General features: G+C 39.7%; 3 protein-coding genes across 10 annotated transcripts in view; 1 reads left to right on the top strand and 2 right to left on the bottom strand.

Moving 5' to 3' along the window:
• The first annotated feature begins 1960 nt into the window (after nt 1-1960).
• cirbpa (cold inducible RNA binding protein a) lies at nt 1961-6213 on the top strand. 3 transcript variants are annotated; one of them, XR_007038734.1, is made up of 8 exons: nt 1961-2117; nt 2756-2868; nt 2963-3069; nt 3152-3287; nt 3373-3502; nt 3595-3653; nt 5865-5963; nt 6036-6213. XR_007038734.1 is itself a non-coding variant. In XM_047368892.1 (7 exons), exons 2-7 carry the CDS (start codon nt 2769-2771, stop codon nt 4675-4677), a joined length of 537 nt encoding a protein of 178 aa, XP_047224848.1. In that variant the 5' UTR covers nt 1961-2117; nt 2756-2768; the 3' UTR covers nt 4678-4964. The 3 variants fall into 3 exon arrangements, 2 of the variants coding, with proteins under 2 accessions (XP_047224848.1, XP_047224847.1); XM_047368892.1 differs by lacking the exons at nt 5865-5963; nt 6036-6213 and adding an exon at nt 4673-4964; XM_047368891.1 differs by lacking the exons at nt 5865-5963; nt 6036-6213 and adding an exon at nt 4125-4964 and having other exon boundaries at nt 1962-2117.
• Nucleotides 6214-7887: 1674 nt separating this feature from the next.
• ndufa13 (NADH:ubiquinone oxidoreductase subunit A13) lies at nt 7888-13664 on the bottom strand. Its single transcript, XM_047369424.1, has 5 exons — nt 13509-13664; nt 9949-10027; nt 9787-9858; nt 9632-9701; nt 7888-8118 (listed from the first exon to the last, which is right to left on the bottom strand). The coding sequence occupies exons 1-5, from the start codon at nt 13600-13602 to the stop codon at nt 7999-8001; spliced, it is 435 nt and encodes a 144-aa protein (XP_047225380.1). The 5' UTR covers nt 13603-13664; the 3' UTR covers nt 7888-7998.
• Nucleotides 13665-18453: 4789 nt separating this feature from the next.
• The window catches only part of LOC124870265 (transcriptional repressor p66 alpha-like), a 34503-nt gene continuing 29997 nt past the window's right edge, over nt 18454-22959 (bottom strand). For 5 of the 6 annotated variants that reach the window (XM_047368847.1, XM_047368852.1, XM_047368851.1 and 2 more), the window contains exons 9-11: nt 21907-22322; nt 21556-21814; nt 18454-19686 (exon numbers count right to left, since the gene is read on the bottom strand). In XM_047368847.1, coding sequence (XP_047224803.1) covers nt 19547-19686; nt 21556-21814; nt 21907-22322 — 815 coding nt within the window. In that variant the 3' untranslated portion in view covers nt 18454-19546. The remainder of the gene's footprint in view (nt 19687-21555; nt 21815-21906; nt 22323-22959) is intronic. The other variant, XM_047368853.1, reaches the window with a different exon arrangement.

Consider the following 22959-nt stretch of genomic DNA (forward strand, 5'->3'; position numbering starts at 1 on the left):
ATTCATACCCCTTGAACTTTTCAATTTTGTCAAACTACAATTATTACTACTTCCGCTGGGATTTAGTTTGGTAGACCAACACAAAGTTGTGGACAGTTGTTAGGGTTAGGAAAATGAACCATGGTTTGCAATATTTTACAAAAAATAAATCTGAAGAGTAGGTTGTATCCAGCCCCATTTTTTTCTGATACACCCAAATAAAATCAAACATCCTCAGAAATCTTCTGTTTAGTAAATAGAGTCAATCTGTGTGCAAGGTATCATTATAAATACGGGTGTTGAGATTTTTGATCGGATTGATTTAGATTTTGGGCTGCACGGTGGTGCAGTTGGTAGCATTGTTGCCTTACAGCAAGAAGGTCCTGGGTTCAATTCCTGGCCGGGGGTCTTTCTGCATGGAGTTTGCATGTTCTCCCCGTGCATGCGTGGGTTCTCACTGGATACTCCGGCTTCCTCCGACAGTCCAAAGACATGCCTGTTAGGTTAATTGGTCACTCTAAATTGCCCTTAGGTGTATGAATGAGTGTGTGCATGGTTGTTTGTGTGTTGCCCTGCGATGGACTGGCAACCTGTCCAGGGTGTACCCTGCCTCTCGCCCATAGACTGCTGGAGATAGGCACCAGCTCCCCCGCGACCCACTATGGAATAAGCGGTAGAAAATGACTGACTGATTTAGATTTTAGGTGGAATACACTTTTTGATCAAAACAAAATACAGTGACAAAATAGAATGGCAGTTAATTGACAGTGAAAACATTGTATGGGGTATGAATATTTTTTGCAAGACACAATAAACAAAAAACATGTACTGTGTGCATTGTCCTCTGTTCCCCAAATACGAAATAAGCTGCCTTAAATCCCAACATGTTGCCATTTTTCTTTCAGTTCCTTGTTTGCAGCAGCTTTGGCAGTTTTAATCGTTGCAAATGCTTTCAGAGACAAGAAGTATGAGGTTGCCTTTCAAAATTTCACAAAATGCACAGAGGAGAAAAAAGGCTCATTCTGGTTTGAGTGTATTTGGATTGATGACATCACAAGAGGCACAAGCAAGGAGCTGATTAGCTAACATTGAACATTATGAACACTGTAAGCCATTACCATTGTGTTTTATTGTTGTCAATGCTCCTGATAACTATGCAGGGTTCTCACAAACAGCCTGAGTGAATAAAACGTGAAAAAAGAGGATACAACAACGAGAAAACACAATATGGGTTGCTTTCTTTTTAGGGGAGAATTTATATAGTTCATATAAAGTTTTACAAATAGAATAACTGACTATGTCAGGTTGTTCTTTGGGTGATAATGTATGTCTAAAGTGAGTTTGATGAAATTCTGCTTTAAGCGTTTTTACCTCACATCAAAAATGATATTGAAAGATGAAACACGGATTACTGAACGAGCACTTAAGAGAGCTACAACAAAGAAAAGGAGCAAAAACAAGTAGAAATGTTATGTGTCGTTAACAAATGGAAAATGTGTCATAGAGAAGAATCAACATTTTACATAAAAGAGACAGAAGAGAGCACGAAATGAAATAGGTAGACTTCAATGAAAGCAAAATGCTACACGTATTACACATAAAGACATTTATCTCGATGAAAAAATCTACTGGGTATCCTAACTTTGAAACAACATGATATATTGTGGACGATAAAGAAGCTGTCCCATAATCGTGAGTTCCGCAAAATGGAGGGAATATGCGGAAGAAATGAGGAGACATGGCCACCAACACCGCCTCTTTAATTATCTAAACGAGGTTCAAAATAATCAAATAAGAGCAACATTAACATAAAATGCTTTGCACACAGTAGGAATGGGGGATAGACAGCTGCGACGTTACAGAGTCGCTCTTCTGGTTTTCGAGCGAAAAGAGGAAAGACTTCTCGTTTTGTAATCGAAACAGATCGTTTCAGGAGGGGCAGAAGATGATCTTCAGCCAGCACTGGTAGTCGTACGGTGCGCCGAACAGGAGATGGCAGTAGAGTTCGAGCCGTGTCAAACAGCAGAAGAAGTGTGATGAGCTAACGTTATAAAAGAGCGCGCCCCTTTTCCCTCGGTCTCATTCGACTTGCTGCGGCACGACTCAACGTTCTCCTGTACTCCACCCAAGGACAAAAGGTAGTTGCGGCTTTCGCATTTAATACATTTATTCTGGTGTTCAGCGTATGTGCTTTCATGGTTTCGCGTTCATCACTACATGTTCCTGAAATAAGATCTTACTGTGTTTAAAAACCTAATTTATGTAAAAGTTTAAGATTAAAGTAAAAAAATAAGTGTTCCAAGTCATTTGGTAAAACGAGGTCAGTCACTTATCAACCTGGTTTGATTTTTTTGGAACACTTTTGCAACCTTGAATGTAGGGCATCGTGCTGCAGCTAAGTAGGTCAATGAGACAAAGAAGACATTACAAAATGGCGACGGGGAAAAACCCGACTAATCATCAAGTTGAAAAATAAAAGAGCATCCGTTGTTAAATGTTCAAAATAGCGTAGCTTATCGACGAATATAATTAAATTGGCCTTTTAAGCACGTTTTTGGTCTAAACAGACGTTTTTAAATGTTTCAAAAACCCTCATGGCTTCCTTTTGAAAAGTGCGCAACCACCGGGCGCCATTTTGTAACTGCCACCATGACCTACTTTTCTGCTCAAGCTGAGTCATCCTACTGCTGTTTAGTCGGGGTGAAATTACGTTTTTCCATATTTGTGTTTGCAGCTTTTTAGACATTTAACCTTTTTTTTTTTTTATGTCTTTTAGTAAAATTTTAAAAATGTCGGATGAGGGTAAGCTCTTCATTGGAGGTCTGAGCTTCGAGACCAACGAAGATTCTTTGGCTGCAGCTTTTGGCAAATATGGAACCATCGAAAAAGGTAGATAAGACAGAATGATATATTTACATAAAGATGGGTATTTTATACTGAATTTGTGATTTTTTAAAATTTATTTAATACATTTGTTTTAAAGTTGACGTTATCAGAGACAAGGAGACCGGAAGATCTCGTGGTTTTGGCTTTGTGAAATACGACAATGTTGAAGATGCTAAAGATGCGTTGGATGCCATGAATGGAAAGGTAATTTGTGTGCATGTTAACTAAACAATATATATCTTTAGTGGATTACTGATATGAAATCTAATTACTTTTACTCCTGTAGACACTTGATGGACGGGCAATTCGAGTTGATGAGGCAGGAAAAGGCGGCCGCTCCAGAGGAGGGTTTAGCTCAGGCCCACGCGGGGGCAGGTTCAGCAGCTCCCGTGGGAGCAGGGGAGGACGAGGCTTCTCAAGAGGTGAGACTTGCAACCAGAGTTTACTGGGTTTTTGTCTCGTTTTCCTGCTTTGTAAAGTTTTAATGTTTAATTGTTGTGTTTTCAGGTGGCTACAACAGCGACAGGGGGTATGGCGACAGAAGCTATGGTGACCGAAGCTTCGGTGGTGGTGACAGGAGCTTTAGTGGTGGATACAGAAGTGGAGGATATTCCTCAGGTGGCTACAGGGACAACAGGTCAGTTTTGTGTTTTTATATTTTAAATTGTAAATCTCTTCAACCAAAGACAGTAAAAATAAAATAATTCCTTTTTGTTTTGTTTTTTGTAGGGGACAGGGTGGATATGGTGACCGCTCTGGATCCTATCGCGATGGCTATGACAGCTATGGTAAGCATCTTCTATAATGTGAAGTAAATGTAGTTATATTCTTGGGCTGTCAAACCTTAACTGATACTGTATGTTGTAGTGGTTTACTAAAGATGGTGACCACTTGCCATAGCAGATATTCAGAGGATTTTTAAATTGGATTTTCAAATTGCTGTTATGTATACCTGCGTAGCCCTAATATATTAAGACTCATGTGTGCCCCTCAGTTCTGTACCTGAGCCCAAGTTCAAGCTTTGCATACAGTTGCCTGTCTTTGCTGGCCCGCTCCGCACTGAAAGAGGCTGGCATTTAAGCTCTAAGGCAAATGAGAAATGCTACCTTCAAAAGTTGCTCACTTCTCAACTGATGGAGCCCCTTGAGCAAAAAACCGAGGGAGGGTTATAAGACTAGATCTAGTGGGTTGAATGGATATTGTGAAACACCAGTGTCAACATTCAGTGTCTTTACCTGTGCCCACTTCTTATCCTCCAGCGACACACGAGTAAACCTCTCCCTGATTCAAGATCATCACTTGGCTGGCCGTATTTGAAAGCTGTGCTCCTCAAGGAAAAAAACATGTCCACGTGTAATATGTAGTTCTGTTGTAGTAGCTTGGCATCTGAAGTAAATGTAGCCTTGAGTTTTGGTTATTGCTCAACCATGTTACAAATTAAAATTCAATTCTCTTGCTCAATTGACCACTCCTATCGTTCAAAGCTTTTGTATGATCTCACTACTGTACAGCCCCCTTTTTTTATACGGGGATAAAGCAGCTATCCACATTTCTTTTGTCCATCAGTTAATCAGCTAGTTTATTTTGTCCAGCACTTTAAAGTGTTAAAATTTGTTTTTATAAGATCTTAATGGGGCTTTTTTTGTTTTCCTTGTTGATAAACTGATCTACCTCCTACCAAATCTTTAAACTGAGGAAAGAAATAGTATACTCAGATTAACTTTTGGGGGATTTTATTGTTCAATTTCTTAAACTATTGAGAACCTTAGCTTACCCAAGGCTCATTTTGTGTTCAATCTCCCAAAAGAGTGAATTCCTGGTGAACTACACATCCGAAGTGGCCAGCTGTTCATGAAGTTGCAAAATGCAGCATGCGACAGTCTGCCCAAGGTATCTTCTGTGCTCTGCTCAACATCTGCATCTTAAATGTGCTGTAAATGGACTCTCTTGTTTAAAGTGATCAGAAAATGTAACTTCGTTACCAGAGTAAACTGAACGGGAACAGTTTTTTTGTACTTTATGTTCTTTGTATGATCCAAGATTTTTTTTTCTTTGTCAGTTTGGCTTCATGGAGCCTATTAAAACAAAATGTGAAATGATCCTGATTCCGTTGCCTCTTCAAAATGATCACATGGGAATGATAAAGGTGGTGGCTACCTCATTGCTGCGTGGGAACACTCAGTTTTTCTAACATCACTTAAAAAGATGTTGCAAAAGGGCACTAGAATTGGCTATTTCCTTGAAAGCTTAACTTGTACAGCTGGTTAATTTCTGTTAAGTAAAGTATTAGGCAAATTTTCTTTCTTCAGTGCCTCTTGTACATGTACAAAGATTTCAATCCTATCTGGTGTGAGTTCAAACTTCCAGTGAAGTTTGTATTGGAAGTGATGCGCACGTTTTCAAGCCGTCAGCTGGTGTCCTGTCAATGCTTCAGTTTGTTCAAGACCTCAGCTCCTTCAAAAACCCACAAGTCCTTGGAGAGAAGTGTTGCGCCTGCCAACAAGTGCTCAAAGATGAAAAGCTGCTCTTGCCTATATCATATATGAAGAAAGTAGGCCAGTGCACGTGAGGTAAAAATCTCCTTTTGCTTTGCTCACATCCTTTAAAAAAGACGTTCTCATTGTTTCCATGAATACCTGCAGTTGTGTAAAGTCCTGTGCTTCAGATGTCTCCTTCAAACATGCCATGGCCTCCTCCCTGATTTCAGATAATGCCATTATGAGGGAATGTTTTTAAGGAAGCTCCTGGATATAACGCTCTAAAAGTCCACAATCATTTTTGCCTCTAAGTCATGGATAAATTGTGCTCGGTCAACTTCCGTTTACCCCATTGCTCTTCAAATTTCCTCCAGTAATTCCTTCAATTCACCCCTATATTTAGAACTGCAACTACACTACTGAAATGTCTGTACTTCTATGGCAAGTTAAATTAAGTGTTGCATGCAGAATATTGTGCTCCTTGTGGGTTTTTTTCCAGGCCTAATTGGTGTCTTTCTCTAGGGTGAACTGACCAGTTGAGACTTGATTGGCTCTCATCACAGCCTGGTCTGGCTGCTATAGATGGATGACGTGGTGCCTAATGCAGATTCACCATATCAGGTAAGTACTATTAAGAACATATGCATGTGAAGCCTTTTAACCTTTTGGCTAAACCTCTTTAATCTGTTGTAGGTCCACTATGAAGGAATGGGTTTCTGCAGTCGGCGCTAAAAAGGGCTGAAGCACCCTGTGGATGGGTCATCGGAAACGAATGGAGCGCATAAGCAGCTGTTGCGTGTCTCAAGTAGATGGTTGAGGCAGTGGATGAATCTGTATTGCTTTTGAAAATAAAGTTAAGACTAGTCCCTCACATTGTTCTCAAGTTTTCTGTTTTGCCACACTTAATTAGGATTCTTGAGGGAATTGGCAATTGCATTTAAAAAGCCAATAAGCTTGTGTGCTGGGCTTGTAAATCTAGTAAATAACTAAATTCCAGTTTAATCCCTTACCTTTGGAACAATGGTAAGCATTTTTTCAGCAACTGTTACCCTGTGGAGCCCCTTCAGGAAGAAGAGAAAAGTAGCTCAAAGGAATTAATGGGCTACTGTAGTTTTTTGGATCTCCAGCTTCTAGGGAGAGTATAATCTCATTGGTTGCTCATGCTGTACCTGGCCATGGCAACATGTGCCTAGAGTGGAGGATGCAACCCTCATTACTAAACCTGCCCTTGGGGTTTTCATGGGGAAATATGTCAAGAATTCACTAATTAGTCATTTTTTTTTTAGTGCATTCCTACAAATACTGTGGGACTTTAGTAGAAGATAAATTACACTTTTAAGTCAACAGGCTGTGTGCAAAAAGGCTCATCAGTACCTATTATAAGGAAGCTGCCTTTTTAATAAAGACTGAACCATAATGACCCTCTTATAAATCAGTTTTATCCTTTTCTGTGGTTGGCATGGTTTGGTCATTCAACTTTGAAAGAGAAATTCCCTCCAGCAGATAGTTTTGTCCAGACTGGACAGCCATTAGTTTCATCCCTGTACAGCAGCCAGGTAAGTGTTTCAAACCACAACTCTCATCCTCTTCAGAGTTTCAGCTCTTGTCTTCTGGATGAAGTCTCAAAATGTAGGACCAGATTATTTTTCTATGATTTAATATATTTTTTTGTTGTGAGTGTTGAGCCCTGCTCTCCTGTGTCCTTTGCTCAAAATGCTCAATACTCCAAAAATCAGTTATATTTTATGGTTCTGATCACATTTTTTTTTCCTTTTCCTGTGTGTGTATTCTAAACACTGCAAAACTAATCTACCTATAAAGTAACCTTGAGCTTTTCATCAGGCTTGTTTGCATGGCACCTCCATTCAACAGAGATCAGAAAAATTGTGTGCCACTGGTTTCAATCCTCTGGGTGAAGAAAAATTGACCCAGTCCCCATACACTCAGTGCTCGTTGAAAATGGCTCAGCATGGGCCCCAACTGGTCTGAGGTTATTCAGATTCATATACCCAGGGTGCCAGTTGTAGAATATTACCATCCTGCAACTTTTAGATGCATCCCTTCTCCAACCCACCTGGAACATAGCTCTGTACCAGGCCTCTGCAGAGCTGATGGACACGCTGATGAGGTAATTCAGCCATTTGGTTCAGGTGTGTTGGAGCAGAGATTTTTATAAAAGTTGTAGCATAGTTGCTCCTGAGGGCTGAACTTGGGCACGCCCACCACACACAAACTGATGCACTATTCTGACCACTTTCACTCCACAAGTGCATCAGGGAACCTTAGCAAACCCCGACCCTATTGCCAAATCACCACAGTTCGTTCTGCGGACCTAGTGAAAGAGCAGCTTTTTGAGTTCTGACCCAGTCCTCCATTTCCTGATTTTAAAAACACAACTATATATTTTAAAATGAACAAAGGACAGAGCTTTGGAAAAGGATTGAATATTTATATTAAAATGTTTGGTGACCCTGCAATTATAACTAGTTTATCGAATAACTTTTACATCTTAGTCTAATCTAAGTGAAAAACAACCTTAGATTAGTTACAGAAAAAAAGATACTTTATTACTGAACATTTACAAGCTGAAGTGAGCGAGGGCTCAGGTCCACATGGGAGTTGATGGAGCTTGGGACAATCTTCATCACAGCTGGGATCACACATACCACAGGAAGCCAAAACGCTTGTGAAAAAACTCCTCGCGTGGCCGGAGGTTGAACAGCTCCTCTGACACAGGGGTGACCCAGCGATCTGTATGGAAGACGCTCTCACCGACCTGCAAAGAGTCATGCAGCAGAGGTTTGAACAGAACTGAACCCGATAAGCGTTTGATAATAGAAAAACAATGGAATCAGAATTAATATGGTCCTTTGGTAAATGTGATATTTTTACAAATTGGTCCAGCATCACTTACACCTCATCTAATTTTAAACCCTCCTACATCGTGTTCAGAAAAGTAGCAGTTTTTACTAACCAGAATAATCACAGTTTTACTTCTATGTGGCAAATATTTGACTGGTATGTGCTGCAGAGTAGTAGAAAACAAACAGACTGAACAATCACTATGTTTACACGGCTGATGCTGTGAAATTAAACCATCAATTACTGAGAGAAACCAGGTGGCCCGCATCTCATGACAAAGGTAGTGAATGCAGTTTCTGGTGGTTATAGTGCATTCCTCTATGAAGGTTAAAATGAGTCATTCATTGTTTAGAGGAACAGCAATAAAATTTGATTGGAGAGAGGAAAACATACAGAGTAAAATAATTTCAAATGCTTTAAAATGGAAATAGAAATGAGTAAAACGTGGAAGAAAACTGCAAACTACCATTCAAATAATTTAATAGCTAAAATGGTAAAGACTTATGAAAAGATCAGATCCATGGTGATGAAAGGTCTACATTGTGCATTATAATTTAAATATTCCTATGTGACGCAGCTATTGGCAAGAAGCCCCCACAAAGTCCCATAAAAAAGAAAATAAAGAAAACTTCCTGAAGAGGTTACCTTTTGCCACAGAACAAATTAATCTGCCTAAAGAGAAATGGTGCCACGTTATTGACTGATATAAACAAGATCATGGGCCAGACAACCCCCAGACACTGAAGCGGGGTGGCTCAGACATGGTGTGGCGTTTCCCCCTCTATGGTGTCGGGTCTATATATGTCCTTCCTGGGATCATGCATCAGTTTGAATGGATCAAAATACTTGAAGAGGTCAATGTTGCCTTATGCCAGAGAAGATAAGAAAACAACCTCAAATACCCGAGTAAGCAAGCAGCATCTCAGTTCCACACAAGATTAACGTTATGGGGTGGGCAGCCTAATCCCTGGACCTTAATCCAGTAGAAGACTTGTTGCGTGGCATAAAAAATGCTGTTCCTGAGGCCGAAAATGTAAATCATGTAACGCATTCTGGGATGGAAAACCCGTTCACCAAAGATTGGTCAACGCTAGGCGACGCAGATGTGAAGCATTTCTACAACTAAACATTAATTTGATCTCACAGATATAAACTAAATCTTTAAACATTTTTAGTTCACACAGTAAATGTTTGATTTAGTTATAAAAAGGAGGACACTGCTATTGTTCACCTCCTCTCTTTCTCTCATTCAAAACACTGGAAGAGAACATGCAGTTCTCTAAACGTGTTTGCAAGAATTTTGAGCTTTCCCCATTAAAAAGGCACTGCGTATCTTTGCATATGAAAACTGAAAATTATGCATCATGAATTCAGATAATTTTGAAGAACATGTGTTCAATAAACAAGAATATTTTTGACTCCTTTACCTTCCAGCCTGGCACATCTTTCATGATGAATGCCTCCTCTTCCAAGTTTTCTCTCAGCATCCTTAAAGTTCTGCAGAAATATGAAAAACATCTGTTATGCACACAGCAGATCCCACTCCTGAACAGAAAGTATTCGTGCGAGTTTTTATCTTCACCTTCGGTCATTCTCTGCCTGCAGAAGTGGCATCATTGCAATCCTAGCCTCCAGCTCCTCCATCTGCAAGCGCCTGGGAATCAAACATCAGGACCAGTGTGAGCTCCACTCTGACCGTCACAGACAATCTGGCTTCCGGGCAAAACTAAGAACCGTGCCTTACCTCCTCTCTCTGTTCCAGCTAAACAGCCGCCAGTAGCCGAACACCATGATCCCAATGCCGATTCCAAACATGCTATAACCTGATGATTGGAAAAATACTCCATGCATTACCTTTGTTTCTCTTCACATTCATTTCAACGTATAATTCATTTTTATACGTTGCTTCAACAAAAACAGCATCATTATTGATACAGCTATATTGCTGTACAATCTCCAGACTGTTCAATAATTATACAATGAACAAATTACCAATCTAATGTCAAACAGCTAATTTCCAGCTTGGAAATCACTCTTTCCCCTCCATTTCACCGTTTGAGTTGTCATTACTCTCTGTGCGGCGCCGAAGGTTCTATTAGCCCATGATTTGTTAACACCTTATTTGTGCAAACACAATGAAGGGTGGTTTTCTTTTACATAACATTGATACATTGTATTTAAATAATTATCAGATTTGACTATTCAGGATATTATTATCAAACTCCCCTTTGGTTAGGGCCCTACCAAAGGCATCAAAATGACAATTTATTGTTAATAAAAACAGAGTAAAAGCTTCACATGTCACAAACTGTTCTCAAGAATCGCCAATCAATGAAGAATAATTCAGTCCCCGTTTAAGCGGTGTTAAGTATTACTGTTTACACACTGGATCCAATCTAAGGGGGTCTACATGCTTCTTTAACATCATGTTGTGTTGAAAGGTAAGACAATGGAAAGCAGCAGCTGTTAGGCCTTTAGAATATACTTTTACATTGGGTCATGGTTTCATATAGAGCTGCTAGATATTATAGATTTCTTGTGTTGTATCTTTTTTTGTCACACTTGTAACATTTATTCATACCCCTGGCCCATCTGGATATAAAGTTATATTTATTCAACTAAGAAATTAGTTTATGATTGGAAATGACATGCATCTCCCAAAGGATACAAAGAAAGTGTGTAAGGAAATTATAAAATAATTTTACATGTTAAAAAATAGGATGCAGAAAAGTAGCTAGACAATTAAATCCTTTTTTGTAACTGCTTTTTGCGGTAACCCAAGTTACTGTTGCAAAATTCCAGGCCCATCTCAAATCTCCCACTCATCAGTAAGGTTACTGAAAAAGCCGTGTTTCGACAGTGAAAGACCTTCCTAACAATGACCAGCCACTTTGACGTCTTCCGGTCAGGTTTCCACGCTCACCGGGATGGTCACTCTGGTACACCACTTCACTGATTTGAGCCTTACTTGAAGGACAGGGACTTTTTTTGTGTCAGAAGGTACCATTACATCAAAGACCAAAAAAAAAAAAAAATAATCACATGCGGGGTTCCCCAAGGTTTCAACCTGGGACCCCTCCTGTTCAATATCGACATGCTCCCCCTAACTCAGATTTGAACAAACAAGATAAGTTACCATAACTACGCAGATGACACAGCTCAGTCTAGCTCTAAGGTATCTCCCGGTATCTCAGAGAATAGACTTTAAAATACTTGTTAGTTTCTAAAGCACTGAATGGCTTAGCACCAAAGTACAGAAAAGATTTGTTGTTATGGTATCAACCTTTCAGACCACTCGGGTCCTCTGGTTCAAGTCTACTCTTCATCACCAGAACCAGAACCAAACATGGGAAGGGGGGATTCAGTTCTTATACTCCACTAAGCTGGAACAAACTTCCAGAAAACTGCATTTACCAATTTGTTTAGAGTTGTCTTTGACTGCTTCATTTAAACCCCTCATTAATTTTAGTCTGTAGTCTAACTTTCTTTACTTGCCTTTAATATGCCACTACAATGTATTTTTGATGTATTATGTTATATTTTCATCATGTAAAGCACTTCGATTTGTTTTGTTGATGAAATGTGCTATACAAACAAACAAAAAAAAATTTTTTTTTTCCACTTTTAATTACTAAAAGAAAAAACACCAACCAAACCAACTTGCCCCTATGTGAAAAACTAATTTCCCCTAAACTTAGTGAATAGGCGTGTATTTTACACGCGTGTTTTACAGCAATGTGGGGAATTTGTAGCCCATTGTTTTTTGTTTTTTTTTTATTCAGCCACAATGAAAGGTTTGACTGTGAATGCCCTGTTTAAGATCAGGCTACAGCATTCCAATCAGATTTGGGTCCAGACTTTAAACACGGCTCTCCAAAACCTTCATTTTGTTTGTTTTGAGCATTCAGAGATTGATTTGCTGGGGTTCTTCAGATCACTGTCCTGCTGCATAAGTGCTGAAATTGTGCTTGAGCTTAAGGTCATAAACTGTTGCCCAGACATGTTCCTTGAGAAATGTGTTGTGGATAATAGCTCTCTGACTGTGGTTTGCAGGACTCCAAAGGCCTTAGCAATGGTTTCAGGACTCAAGGTACAGGTCCCCCGTCATGGGCTGGTCAATGTAAATGACTTTGTTTCTAATCTGTTTCTTTTTCTTAAGAATGAGTCATGATATGTTGGGTTTAGGGAACTTTGAGCCTACTTCATTTTGTTAAACTGGTCCTGTTTATGCGATTATTTGATTCGGCAGGTCTGGCATTAATCAGGCCAGGGTGTGGCTAGCAGATTGTATTCAATTTAAATAAACTTGGTTAATCGCAGATAATTCATCGCATTAACAAAGGGGGTAATCTTATTTTCAAATTCTATTTTTTCAGATAACTCCTTCCCCTAACAAATTAGCTTTATTATTTAAAGACTGCATTATTATTAATTAACCCAGGTCATCTTTGTCTGATGAGCTGAAACATTTAAGTGTTTAAAAAAGCAAACAATAAAATAAGGTAGCAAATATTTTTCAACACTGAGTCACAAAACTGATTCAATTTTCGTGGTTTTAAACACAGTAGCAGTAAAGTGGATTTTATTATAATGTACAAATACTAGCCTCCTGCCCTAAGCTGCAAACAGATTATTACAGCTTGTTTAACCACACAAACAATCAAACGAGATATAACCATATACACAACTTTATCTAAAAATATAATTTGGCAACATTCCCTGTGTTTATGTTATGTTCCATACATTTTAACGTTAGTTAAGGTTAAGTTTTAACAGACGTAATAAGCACATAAATCTATTTGTATTTCTCTTTTGTCGTACAACCCGATCGTCACATTTGCCATTAGCCACTCGTTCATGCAGAAATTAAATCTAATATTTCACGACTTTCACATTGCAATTAAAATATGAGTCTCACAACAGCAGACATGGATTAAATTAAGCAGATAAGCTATTTTTATTCACAAACGAAGCTGTATCCTTCATAGTAGCTGCAGTAAACAAAGCATATGAGCTAGCAGTTTAGCAACTGGTTAATCATCGCTTTGACTTTTCTTAGACATTTTAACGTTTACCAGACTAAATCAAAACACCGACACGAAACGTAACTATTGTTTTTTTTTTTTCGAGAGAAGCACAGCTAAATGGAAACTACCAACAGATACCTTTTTATTCGAGCTTGTGTCTATGAGTTGACACCGAGCAGTTAGCAAGAGCCTCTGTTCGGACAGAGTAACCTGTCCAACCTTCACACCCTGCCTATGTGTCTACGGATTTAAGAAGACGTAGATGGGGTGCAAGTACCCGAAAGTCCTCGTTTCGGAAGATTTCTCTTGTAATCAAAAGCAGCATATCCTCCCGGAGGAGGCATGTCCTGCTTCACCTTGGACCCCGCCATCTTGCTCCAGCCTCTTCCTTGACAGACCGGAGGGAGGCGGCTCTTCTTCTTTAGTGAACAGAGAACGGACTGTGAATGCGCTCTACATCGCCCCCATGTGTTTGATTAAGGAACATTGTGTTTTAAGGCACGTCACGGTATGTACAGGTCCTTCTCAAAATATTAGCATATTGTGATAAAGTTAATTATTTTCCATAATGTCATGATGAAAATTTAACATTCATATATTTTAGATTCATTGCACACTAACTGAAATATTTCAGGTCTTTTATTGTCTTAATACGGATGATTTTGGCATACAGCTCATGAAAACCCAAAATTCCTATCTCACAAAATTAGCATATTTCATCCGACCAATAAAAGAAAAGTGTTTTTAATACAAAAAACGTCAACCTTCAAATAATCATGTACAGTTATGCACTCAATACTTGGTCGGGAATCCTTTGGCAGAAATGACTGCTTCAATGCGGCGTGGCATGGAGGCAATCAGCCTGTGGCACTGCTGAGGTCTTATGGAGGCCCAGGATGCTTCGATAGCGGCCTTTAGCTCATCCAGAGTGTTGGGTCTTGAGTCTCTCAACGTTCTCTTCACAATATCCCACAGATTCTCTATGGGGTTCAGGTCAGGAGAGTTGGCAGGCCAATTGAGCACAGTGATACCATGGTCAGTAAACCATTTACCAGTGGTTTTGGCACTGTGAGCAGGTGCCAGGTCGTACTGAAAAATGAAATCTTCATCTCCATAAAGCTTTTCAGCAGATGGAAGCATGAAGTGCTCCAACATCTCCTGATAGCTAGCTGCATTGACCCTGCCCTTGATAAAACACAGTGGACCAACACCAGCAGCTGACACGGCACCCCAGACCATCACTGACTGTGGGTACTTGACACTGGACTTCTGGCATTTTGGCATTTCCTTCTCCCCAGTCTTCCTCCAGACTCTGGCACCTTGATTTCCGAATGACATGCAGAATTTGCTTTCATCCGAAAAAAGTACTTTGGACCACTGAGCAACAGTCCAGTGCTGCTTCTCTGTAGCCCAGGTCAGGCGCTTCTGCCGCTGTTTCTGGTTCAAAAGTGGCTTGACCTGGGGAATGCGGCACCTGTAGCCCATTTCCTGCACACGCCTGTGCACGGTGGCTCTGGATGTTTCTACTCCAGACTCAGTCCACTGCTTCCGCAGGTCCACCAAGGTCTGGAATCGGCCCTTCTCCACAATCTTCCTCAGGGTCCGGTCACCTCTTCTCGTTGTGCAGCGTTTTCTGCCACACTTTTTCCTTCCCACAGACTTCCCACTGAGGTTCCTTGATACAGCACTCTGGGAACAGCCTATTCGTTCTGAAATTTCTTTCTGTGTCTTACCCTCTTGCTTGAGGGTGTCAATAGTGGCCTTCTGGACAGCAGTCAGGTCGGCAGTCTTACCCATAATTGGGGTTTTGAGTGATGAACCAGGCTGGGAGTTTTAAAGGCCTCAGGAATCTTTTGCAGGTGTTTAGAGTTAACTCGTTGATTCAGATGATTAGGTTCAGAGCTCGTTTAGAGACCCTTTTAATGATATGCTAATTTTGTGAGATAGGAATTTTGGGTTTTCATGAGCTGTATGCCACAATCATCCGTATTAAGACAATAAAAGACCTGAAATATTTCAGTTAGTGTGCAATGAATCTAAAATATATGAATGTTAAATTTTCATCATGACATTATGGAAAATAATGAACTTTATCACAATATGCTAATATTTTGAGAAGGACCTGTATTATGCATGTATGTATACACAGTGGTGAGTAGAAAAGCCAAAAATTGTACTCGAAAGTTTATATATATATATGGGTGTTTTTTTTTTTAGAAATTATGCAATTAGACAAATAAATTATAACCTAACAAATTCATTTTTTAAATAGAATAAAACAATAGTAAAAAATAGTTAACCTAGAGTAACAAGAAAACTTTAAAACCAATTTCTACAGTAGGTGACATATTTATATTTGAACAGTGCAAACTACTTCCAGTGACAAGATATACTATAAGGTATTCGATTGCATATATATGTACATTTAAAAAAGATATTCTTTATTACTGAGAGCAAAGTGGACTGGAGTCAAATTCCTTGTTTATCTGTACAAACCTGGCAATAAAGCTGATTCTGATACTGTATATTCACTTGCCCTTCAAATAACAGCAAGCTGAGCAGATAGAAAAAGGATAGAAAGAAAAAGAAGCAACACTAGCACAGAGCACATTGTGTACAGACACAAAGTCTTCATTTACTACCTGCGTGGTTTTGTGTCTGTTAAAACTTGCTCTTCACTCAGTGAAGTGACCAGAGGTGGGTTGATTAACAACAAATTGGACTTAAAAGTGGTGTTACTTAATATCAGTTAAATAGAAGTAAAACATAGGGCTTTTTTTTAACTAATTCCTCAAGTAAATGTAACTCGTTACTATCCACTATAATTATTAACTTCTTACTTTAAAAAGATATAACAATATTGTATGTTAATCAAAAAATAGGCTTCTACTACTGACAAAACACGAAGCATTCAGTAAATACAAAAAATAATTCTGGAGAAATTAGGTCGGGCACTTGCTATGAACAGGTTCTCCTGTACTGATTGATACCAAAAGTTTAATTAAGCAATGACCCTCGATGCTCCCTATTTGAATTATGTTGAGGGGGTGAGACCTGTTAAGAACGTGTGGAAAATTGTCCTGAAATTAACTTTAGAGCAAACCTCATCATAAAACTAAGCTTCATTATCAATATTTTAAGTTTCTTAAAGATCCTGTTTTATGTCTGTGCTGTAATAAATGACTGCAGAGACAACTGCACTCTACTCTCTCAAATGTATAGAAGATATGCAACATTTCCTTTAAGAACTACACATTACAGTGTACTTCTTGTATGGATAACTGCACTTTTGTTGATTAGAAAAAAAATGCACTGCTTCTATTAAAAAAGCAAAATTAGAAGTTTTTTTCAGACTGTAGACTAAATGACAGTGAAGAGTTTAGGCAGAATTTACAATCTCTTTGTGTAACGCTCTTTCAGAACTAGAGTCGGAACTACATGTCAGTTCTATCCCAGAGTCAGACAAATCTAAAAAAGGCCTGAATAGGCCTGGATACTAAAAAGCAGTGGTTTCCAAAGATTTTCTCATTTCCTGCATCTTGTTGCAATTAAAAAAATATCTGCATCAGTCATACTTTCAATCTTTCTGTTCACACCAACATGCCTGACACCTGAATTGGTGATCCCACTCCATTAAATATATATTGACCAATTTCTAGACTGTCTCCTTGCAAAGGTCCATAAGAAATGACCAGCAAAGAAAATATTGGAATATAAATCATGTTACATGGCTTAGCACTGTAAATGTTTCAGCTAAAGGTTTGAAGAACTTTGTTGAGTCCTTATATGCCAAGATGTAGAGGAAGAAAAAAAAAAGCATGCATGGTTTTCAACATTTTTAACAAATAAATCTAAAATAATTTGCCTTGGTACCCCTAAATATATTTTGGTGGAACTAAGTTCCTACCGCGTCACCCAAACAGTAAAACGTAGTGTTGTAGTCAGGACTACCTAACCCAAGATAAGACCAACACTTAAATGGTAGACCAAGTCTAGGACAAAGCAGAGAATTTTCCAGACCATTGCTGTGATCATATTAGTGCAGTTGTTGTTACAAATAATTAAAGAAAATCTTCCTGTTGCATTAGCGAGCTGACCTGTAACGGGGCCCCAGATAAACTGGTTGCACTGGTGCGTCTAATTTTTTCAGTGAGGTGCTCTTCCACAACATGTATGCGAACCCAAGTTAGTATGTTAGCAGACACTCAACTACCTGCCACTTCTCCAACAAGTCTGACAAACTGGTAACAGGTCAGACAAGCCAGACAAGGCTGCATACATGCAGCTAAACATCAACTGAATTAGTATTAGCTGCAGGCAGAGTGGAGATGGAGGACCACCATAGCGTTCTTTCTGCATGTTGCTCAGACAGGAAAAACTAAATCCATATTTGCAAAGGAAAATGTTTCTCCCTTCTTTTCCCATCTCTGGCACTTTGGGGCACAGGTAGCACCTTATACGTTTTCTAAAGTAAAAGAATAAACATTTGTATTTTAATGCAGCCAGACGTTTCACACACAGTTGTTGTAACAAAAAGGATGGTGCAGCTGTGGCCTTGATGGAAAAAATCCAAAGTACAGCACCTCCAAAACAAAAACAAGACAGGTCTACAATACCACAACACTAGTAAGAGTCCACCTGTGTGTTACTCTCAGTATAAATCCACCGGTTCTGTGCAGGCCTCAGATGTAACAGAATTATGAAGACCAAGAAACACAGCAGGCAGGTCAGAGGTAAAATTGTGAAGCTTAAAGCAAGGTTCGGTTATCAATATCCAAAACTAAATCTAACCTTACAAAGACATGGCTGTCGACATAAATTAGCAGGCCAGGCATGCAAATTCATCAGAGAAGCAGCCAAAAGCTGCAGAGATCCACAGCTCAAGTGTGACAATCTTCTGACCACTATTAACTGTGCAGTCAAAATCTGGCTTTCTGCAAGAGTGGCGTAAACAAAGTAATTGTTGAAAGAAAGCCCGAGCAGTTCTGCTTGCCACAAGCCATAGAAGGTCCACAGCAAACATATGGAAGATGCCCACATCTGGCTAAATATGGAAGCCGATGTCTTAAAATACAATGAAAGACACTGTTTAGTGGTCAAACATCTTTAAAGAACATAATAGAAGCAATGCACAAATAAAAAGATCAGCTGTGTAAGATCTGTCCCCATTAAAATATTATTATAATAACCCCCCCCCCCACCAAAATAAATCACAGGAGCCATTTAAAATGTATATTTTTTTTTTATTTCTTTAGGAACTAGGAAAAGGTAAACCAAATAAACTTTAACATAATTCTGAACAATGCAATAAGGATTATGGAAACCAGAGACATTATCCATACAGGTGAGGAATTCTGGATGTTCATTTATAGTCCCGAGTCTTGGTACCTGGAAGACGTTTCTTACAGGAACAGAGTAAGAGCAACGTCCACCCAGTGTCATGGATTTTGAATTGTTGGAGGCAAGAGCTCTGGACCCAGTGTTGAAGATTCAGCTCCGTCAGAGTTTGCAGTGATGACATAATCGAAATGTTGACAATAATGTAAAATAAGCAAATGGTAATTACAGATGAATTATAAGCAATGACACCACACTTTTTCTGCTAAGGTGCAAAACAGGCGTAAGGGATAGGCATGCTGTTAAACTGGGGAAAAAAAACAAAAAAAAACAAAGCTAGAATAAACTTTTCCATCAGTGGAAACCACCGTCATACTGAGTGATTTTTAACATCCGTCAAAAGTAAAATAACTTACTGTAAATACAATGTAAAATCCAACCTTTGACTACACAGAGAGGATGTAAGGAAAATTTTACAACTTGCTGATTTTACCATTACCTAAAAGAAATGCGTATTTTGTTTAATGTGAACTCCTGGGTTAAAACTGGAACCTTTCAATCGTCAAAAAACAGGATTCATCTGAGAGCTATAATGGCATATAGGGCTGATAACCCTAAAACTCAGTACTTCTCTTTAACAGCAGATGTTAAGCTCTTCTCACAATTTATCTGCTCAGTCTGGAGGACAAAGCTCAGGGGAAGCCCTTCAAGTATGGTTTCATTTTATTTAGTTTTTTCTTTGACCCACTCAAATAAAAATGGATTGTGCATAATTATCAAAACAATAGCGTGAACCTCAAAATAAACAACGAGAATAATAAAAACTTAAACATAAAATCTTACAAAGAGATTTCAGGAACGTTTCTTCACTTGAGAGATTGTAATTGCTTAACAGTCCTGTGGGGGCGCTGGAGACCATAATATCAGAGCCGGGAAGCTTGGACACAACTTCTGATCAGCAGAGCACTGTTAATGCAATTATTTCCACGTGTTTGCAGTCTGCGAGATCGAAGAGCGAGAGGGGATCATGTCCAGCAGGTACTCCCTCTGACGGGCGTCCACGGTGGCCGAGGTCTTGTGACCGGTTAGGCTCGGGTTCACGTAGGCCATAGTTACTCCTATGAACAAGCAGCAGAGCAGTGAATCAGAATGTGTAGCTGGCTGTGGACCAATCAGTGGAAGAGTATGGCTACTTAAGTATGAAGCCTCCAAAGTCCCCAAACCGCACCGACAAACACAGCTGCAGTCAAAAGTTTACATACGCTCACTATCAGTATGAATATTTTCAGCTTTTAATGATGCATTAAAATGCTGTTTTTTTCCCCAGGTTGGAACTACACAAATATAATGAGTTTAAAAAAGAACTGAGTCCAAGAGCTTTTCTTTAAACCACACAGGCTCAAATGTATATATATTAGATATTTGTACGTATATACAGTCCTACTGATATGAGGTTAAAGGTTCCTTTGCAAGTTGCACTTTGATTAGATACCTTTAAGCCTGTGGCATATCTGTGGCTGAATATTTGACCACACTTCCGGGCAGAACTGGAGGAGTTCATTTAGCTTGGTTGCTCTTCAGGAACTGACCTGACTTTTAAGCAGTCTCTAACTTTTAATTTTATGTAGAGTTGAAGTAAATTCATCCTTTTAAAACCCATTTTGAAATGGATAAGCTCATGGTTGTGTTAGAACACCCAATCATGCCCAAAGTTTCAACAGTGTACCTGTTGATTTAATATAGAGTTGAAAAATTAGGAGGTAGCCCACGTTTTGTCCTTGATCGAGCAATTTCATTTAAAGCTACGTTACTGCTGGCAGCAAAACAAACCCTCAGCATGATGCTGTCACCTTTTCTCTAACATCTTTTCCACACTGCAGACAAATAGCTCATTGTTTCTTTCATCTGATCATAAAACTTGTCTCAAGAAGGCAACTGGCTGGTCCACGTGACCAGCTGCAAATTTATGTCATGCTTGAAGATGTCAGTTGTGGGTCTAGCTTCCCATTGGACAAAGGAACTAGTGTTCCAATGGTTTAAAGTTCATGGCAGACTTGAGGCTTGGTGGTTCCTGGGTTGCTACTGAATAATCACAAAAATAAATAAAATACCCTTCATCTGAGGGACACGGTTTCCGTCGGATGGCTGAAACCTGAGCACAATTGGGTGCCCCAACAGGACAATGATCCAAACATACATCAGAACTGGCTTTGGAATTAATTTTGCAGGTTAAGCTATAACCTTTCAGACACCTCTGACTGCAACTATATAATAAATTGTAGACTATGCTTATAAGCTGGCATCGTCCCAGCAAACAAACCAATTTAAAACATTACTCTTTCTGCAAGGAACAGTGGTCAAATATTCACCTAAATTGCTTGTTAATGGCTGCAAAAAGGATGTGGTTTCACCAAAAAGTGCTTCGGGGCATTTATCCAAATATTAGTGGGAGTGCATATATACAATATTTGGGCCTGTAATTTTAACGCTGACCCTGTGTCGGTTATAGAAAAAACAATAAATTCAAGCATTTGCACCATATATAAAATGAATAAATAATTGCAGTTGTATGGTGTGGCCTTATAACTCACAAAAAATTAAAAAAAAGAGCAAATAAATGATTTCAAGGGCTACAAATTACATGAGATTTATAACCATGATGAGTTTATGGGAACTTCCGACTGCTGCTGTACAGGAAAAAATGGGAAGATTTTCTATTCTAACACCCAGGAAAAACACGAGCTCACCAAAACCAGGGTACTAAAGTAGGAAAAAATGGGATCAGCTCCAGGAAGGGAACTCGAGAGTGGGATTGCCTCGTCCGAAAACATTTCCTGCTGCATTTTTTGTCTTCATCTCAACTAATGCATTTTAAGCATTATTAAAATTTGAATTAAATGTGTAAAGGACTGCTTTTGGACCAGACAGAAGGTGAAAGAGAAGAGATGTCAGGCGCCAGAGCTGGGCTGGCCTTAATGCGAGTCTACCTGAGTTACTGCTGCTCTGCTTCTTCCATGCAGCTGATGAGGCACTACCTCCGCTGACATTCCTGCCGCCGCCGATCCCACTGCTGCTCACCTTTGAACTCTGGACAGAGCGGTGGGAAACATGGGCATGCTTACCTGGCCGGCTGACCAAAGCCGCTGCCGCCACTGCACTCTGCAGCTGCGAAGAGGAGGAGAACGAGTGGGGGACGCCCCTCACCCCAACAGAGGAGATGCCGTGGGACAGGTGGCCCTGAGAGCTCTATGGGGAGAACACCACAAATAGTTTGACTTGCAGCGCTATTGGCTGCACAAACATTTCTTTTAAATGAAAACGTAAACAGCTTTTCCAACCTGCTTAATGGAGTGATGATGGAGAATGTTTGCTCCCCTGCTGACCTGGTGGTGGTGCTGGATGGAGGACACTCTGGCCTGAGCCTGCTTCAGCTGCTGAGACACCAGCTGCTCTACCTTCAGTGACGAAGCGGCAGATGATGAGGTACCGTGGGAGACCGGTGAGGACGCCTGCTGAATAATACGCTGCTCTATTTCTTGCTCCTGCTGCAGTGCTTTGACAAATGCAGCTTTCAGCCTATTGGTGTGCTCAGCTTTCAAAGCCCTTTTCTGATTGGACGACATGCAGTCTTCACAGAGCACAGCGCCGCCTTTAGCCTTGTCCTGCCTCCAGCGACAGGTGAAGTCAGTATTGCACTGGGTGCAGATAAAAGGGTCTCGGGCAACTTGCTTAGACAGTGGTACACCTGTTTTTCCTGGATAGAGAGGGATGGGAAGGTCTTTAGCATTAAGCAAAACCAAAGTAGATAAAGGTGACAAACTTTATGGAAATTACATTTTCAGTTTGCAGTAGGACTTAGCCTCTGCCCACACTGCCAAAAGTACCAATAACTGGTTTGATGACCCTGCTATCACTGTGCTTGATTGTCCAGCAAACTGGCCCGACCAAAACCCCATGGAGGTATCGTCAGGATGAAGATGAGAGACAACTGACCCAACATTGCAGACGAGCTAAAGGTCGCCTTTAAAGCAACAGGGACTTGTTGATACCTCAGGAGAGCCACTGGCTGATCACCTCCTTGCCACCCTGCATTGTTGCAGTCATTCATGCAAAAGGAGTCAAAATCAAGAATAGGTTGGTTTTTAATTGGTCTTCTGAAATCTGTTTATTTTCTATGGAACTAGATTTGGGGTTTTTATGTGTTGTAAGCCATACTCATCAAAATCAACAGAAATATAAATATCACATAGCTCTGTTCTTTTACTGAGGTGAAACAGAGAGTAACCCTTTTACCATTTTTAATGAATACATATTTAATAGCCAATGCCAATTATATTCCTGAGAAATCACTAGGGGTTTTCCTTTAAAGGATAAGCAAATACCAGCAGAGC

This window comes from Girardinichthys multiradiatus, chromosome 6 (genome assembly GCF_021462225.1).
Source record: "Girardinichthys multiradiatus isolate DD_20200921_A chromosome 6, DD_fGirMul_XY1, whole genome shotgun sequence".
NCBI lineage: Eukaryota > Metazoa > Chordata > Actinopteri > Cyprinodontiformes > Goodeidae > Girardinichthys > Girardinichthys multiradiatus.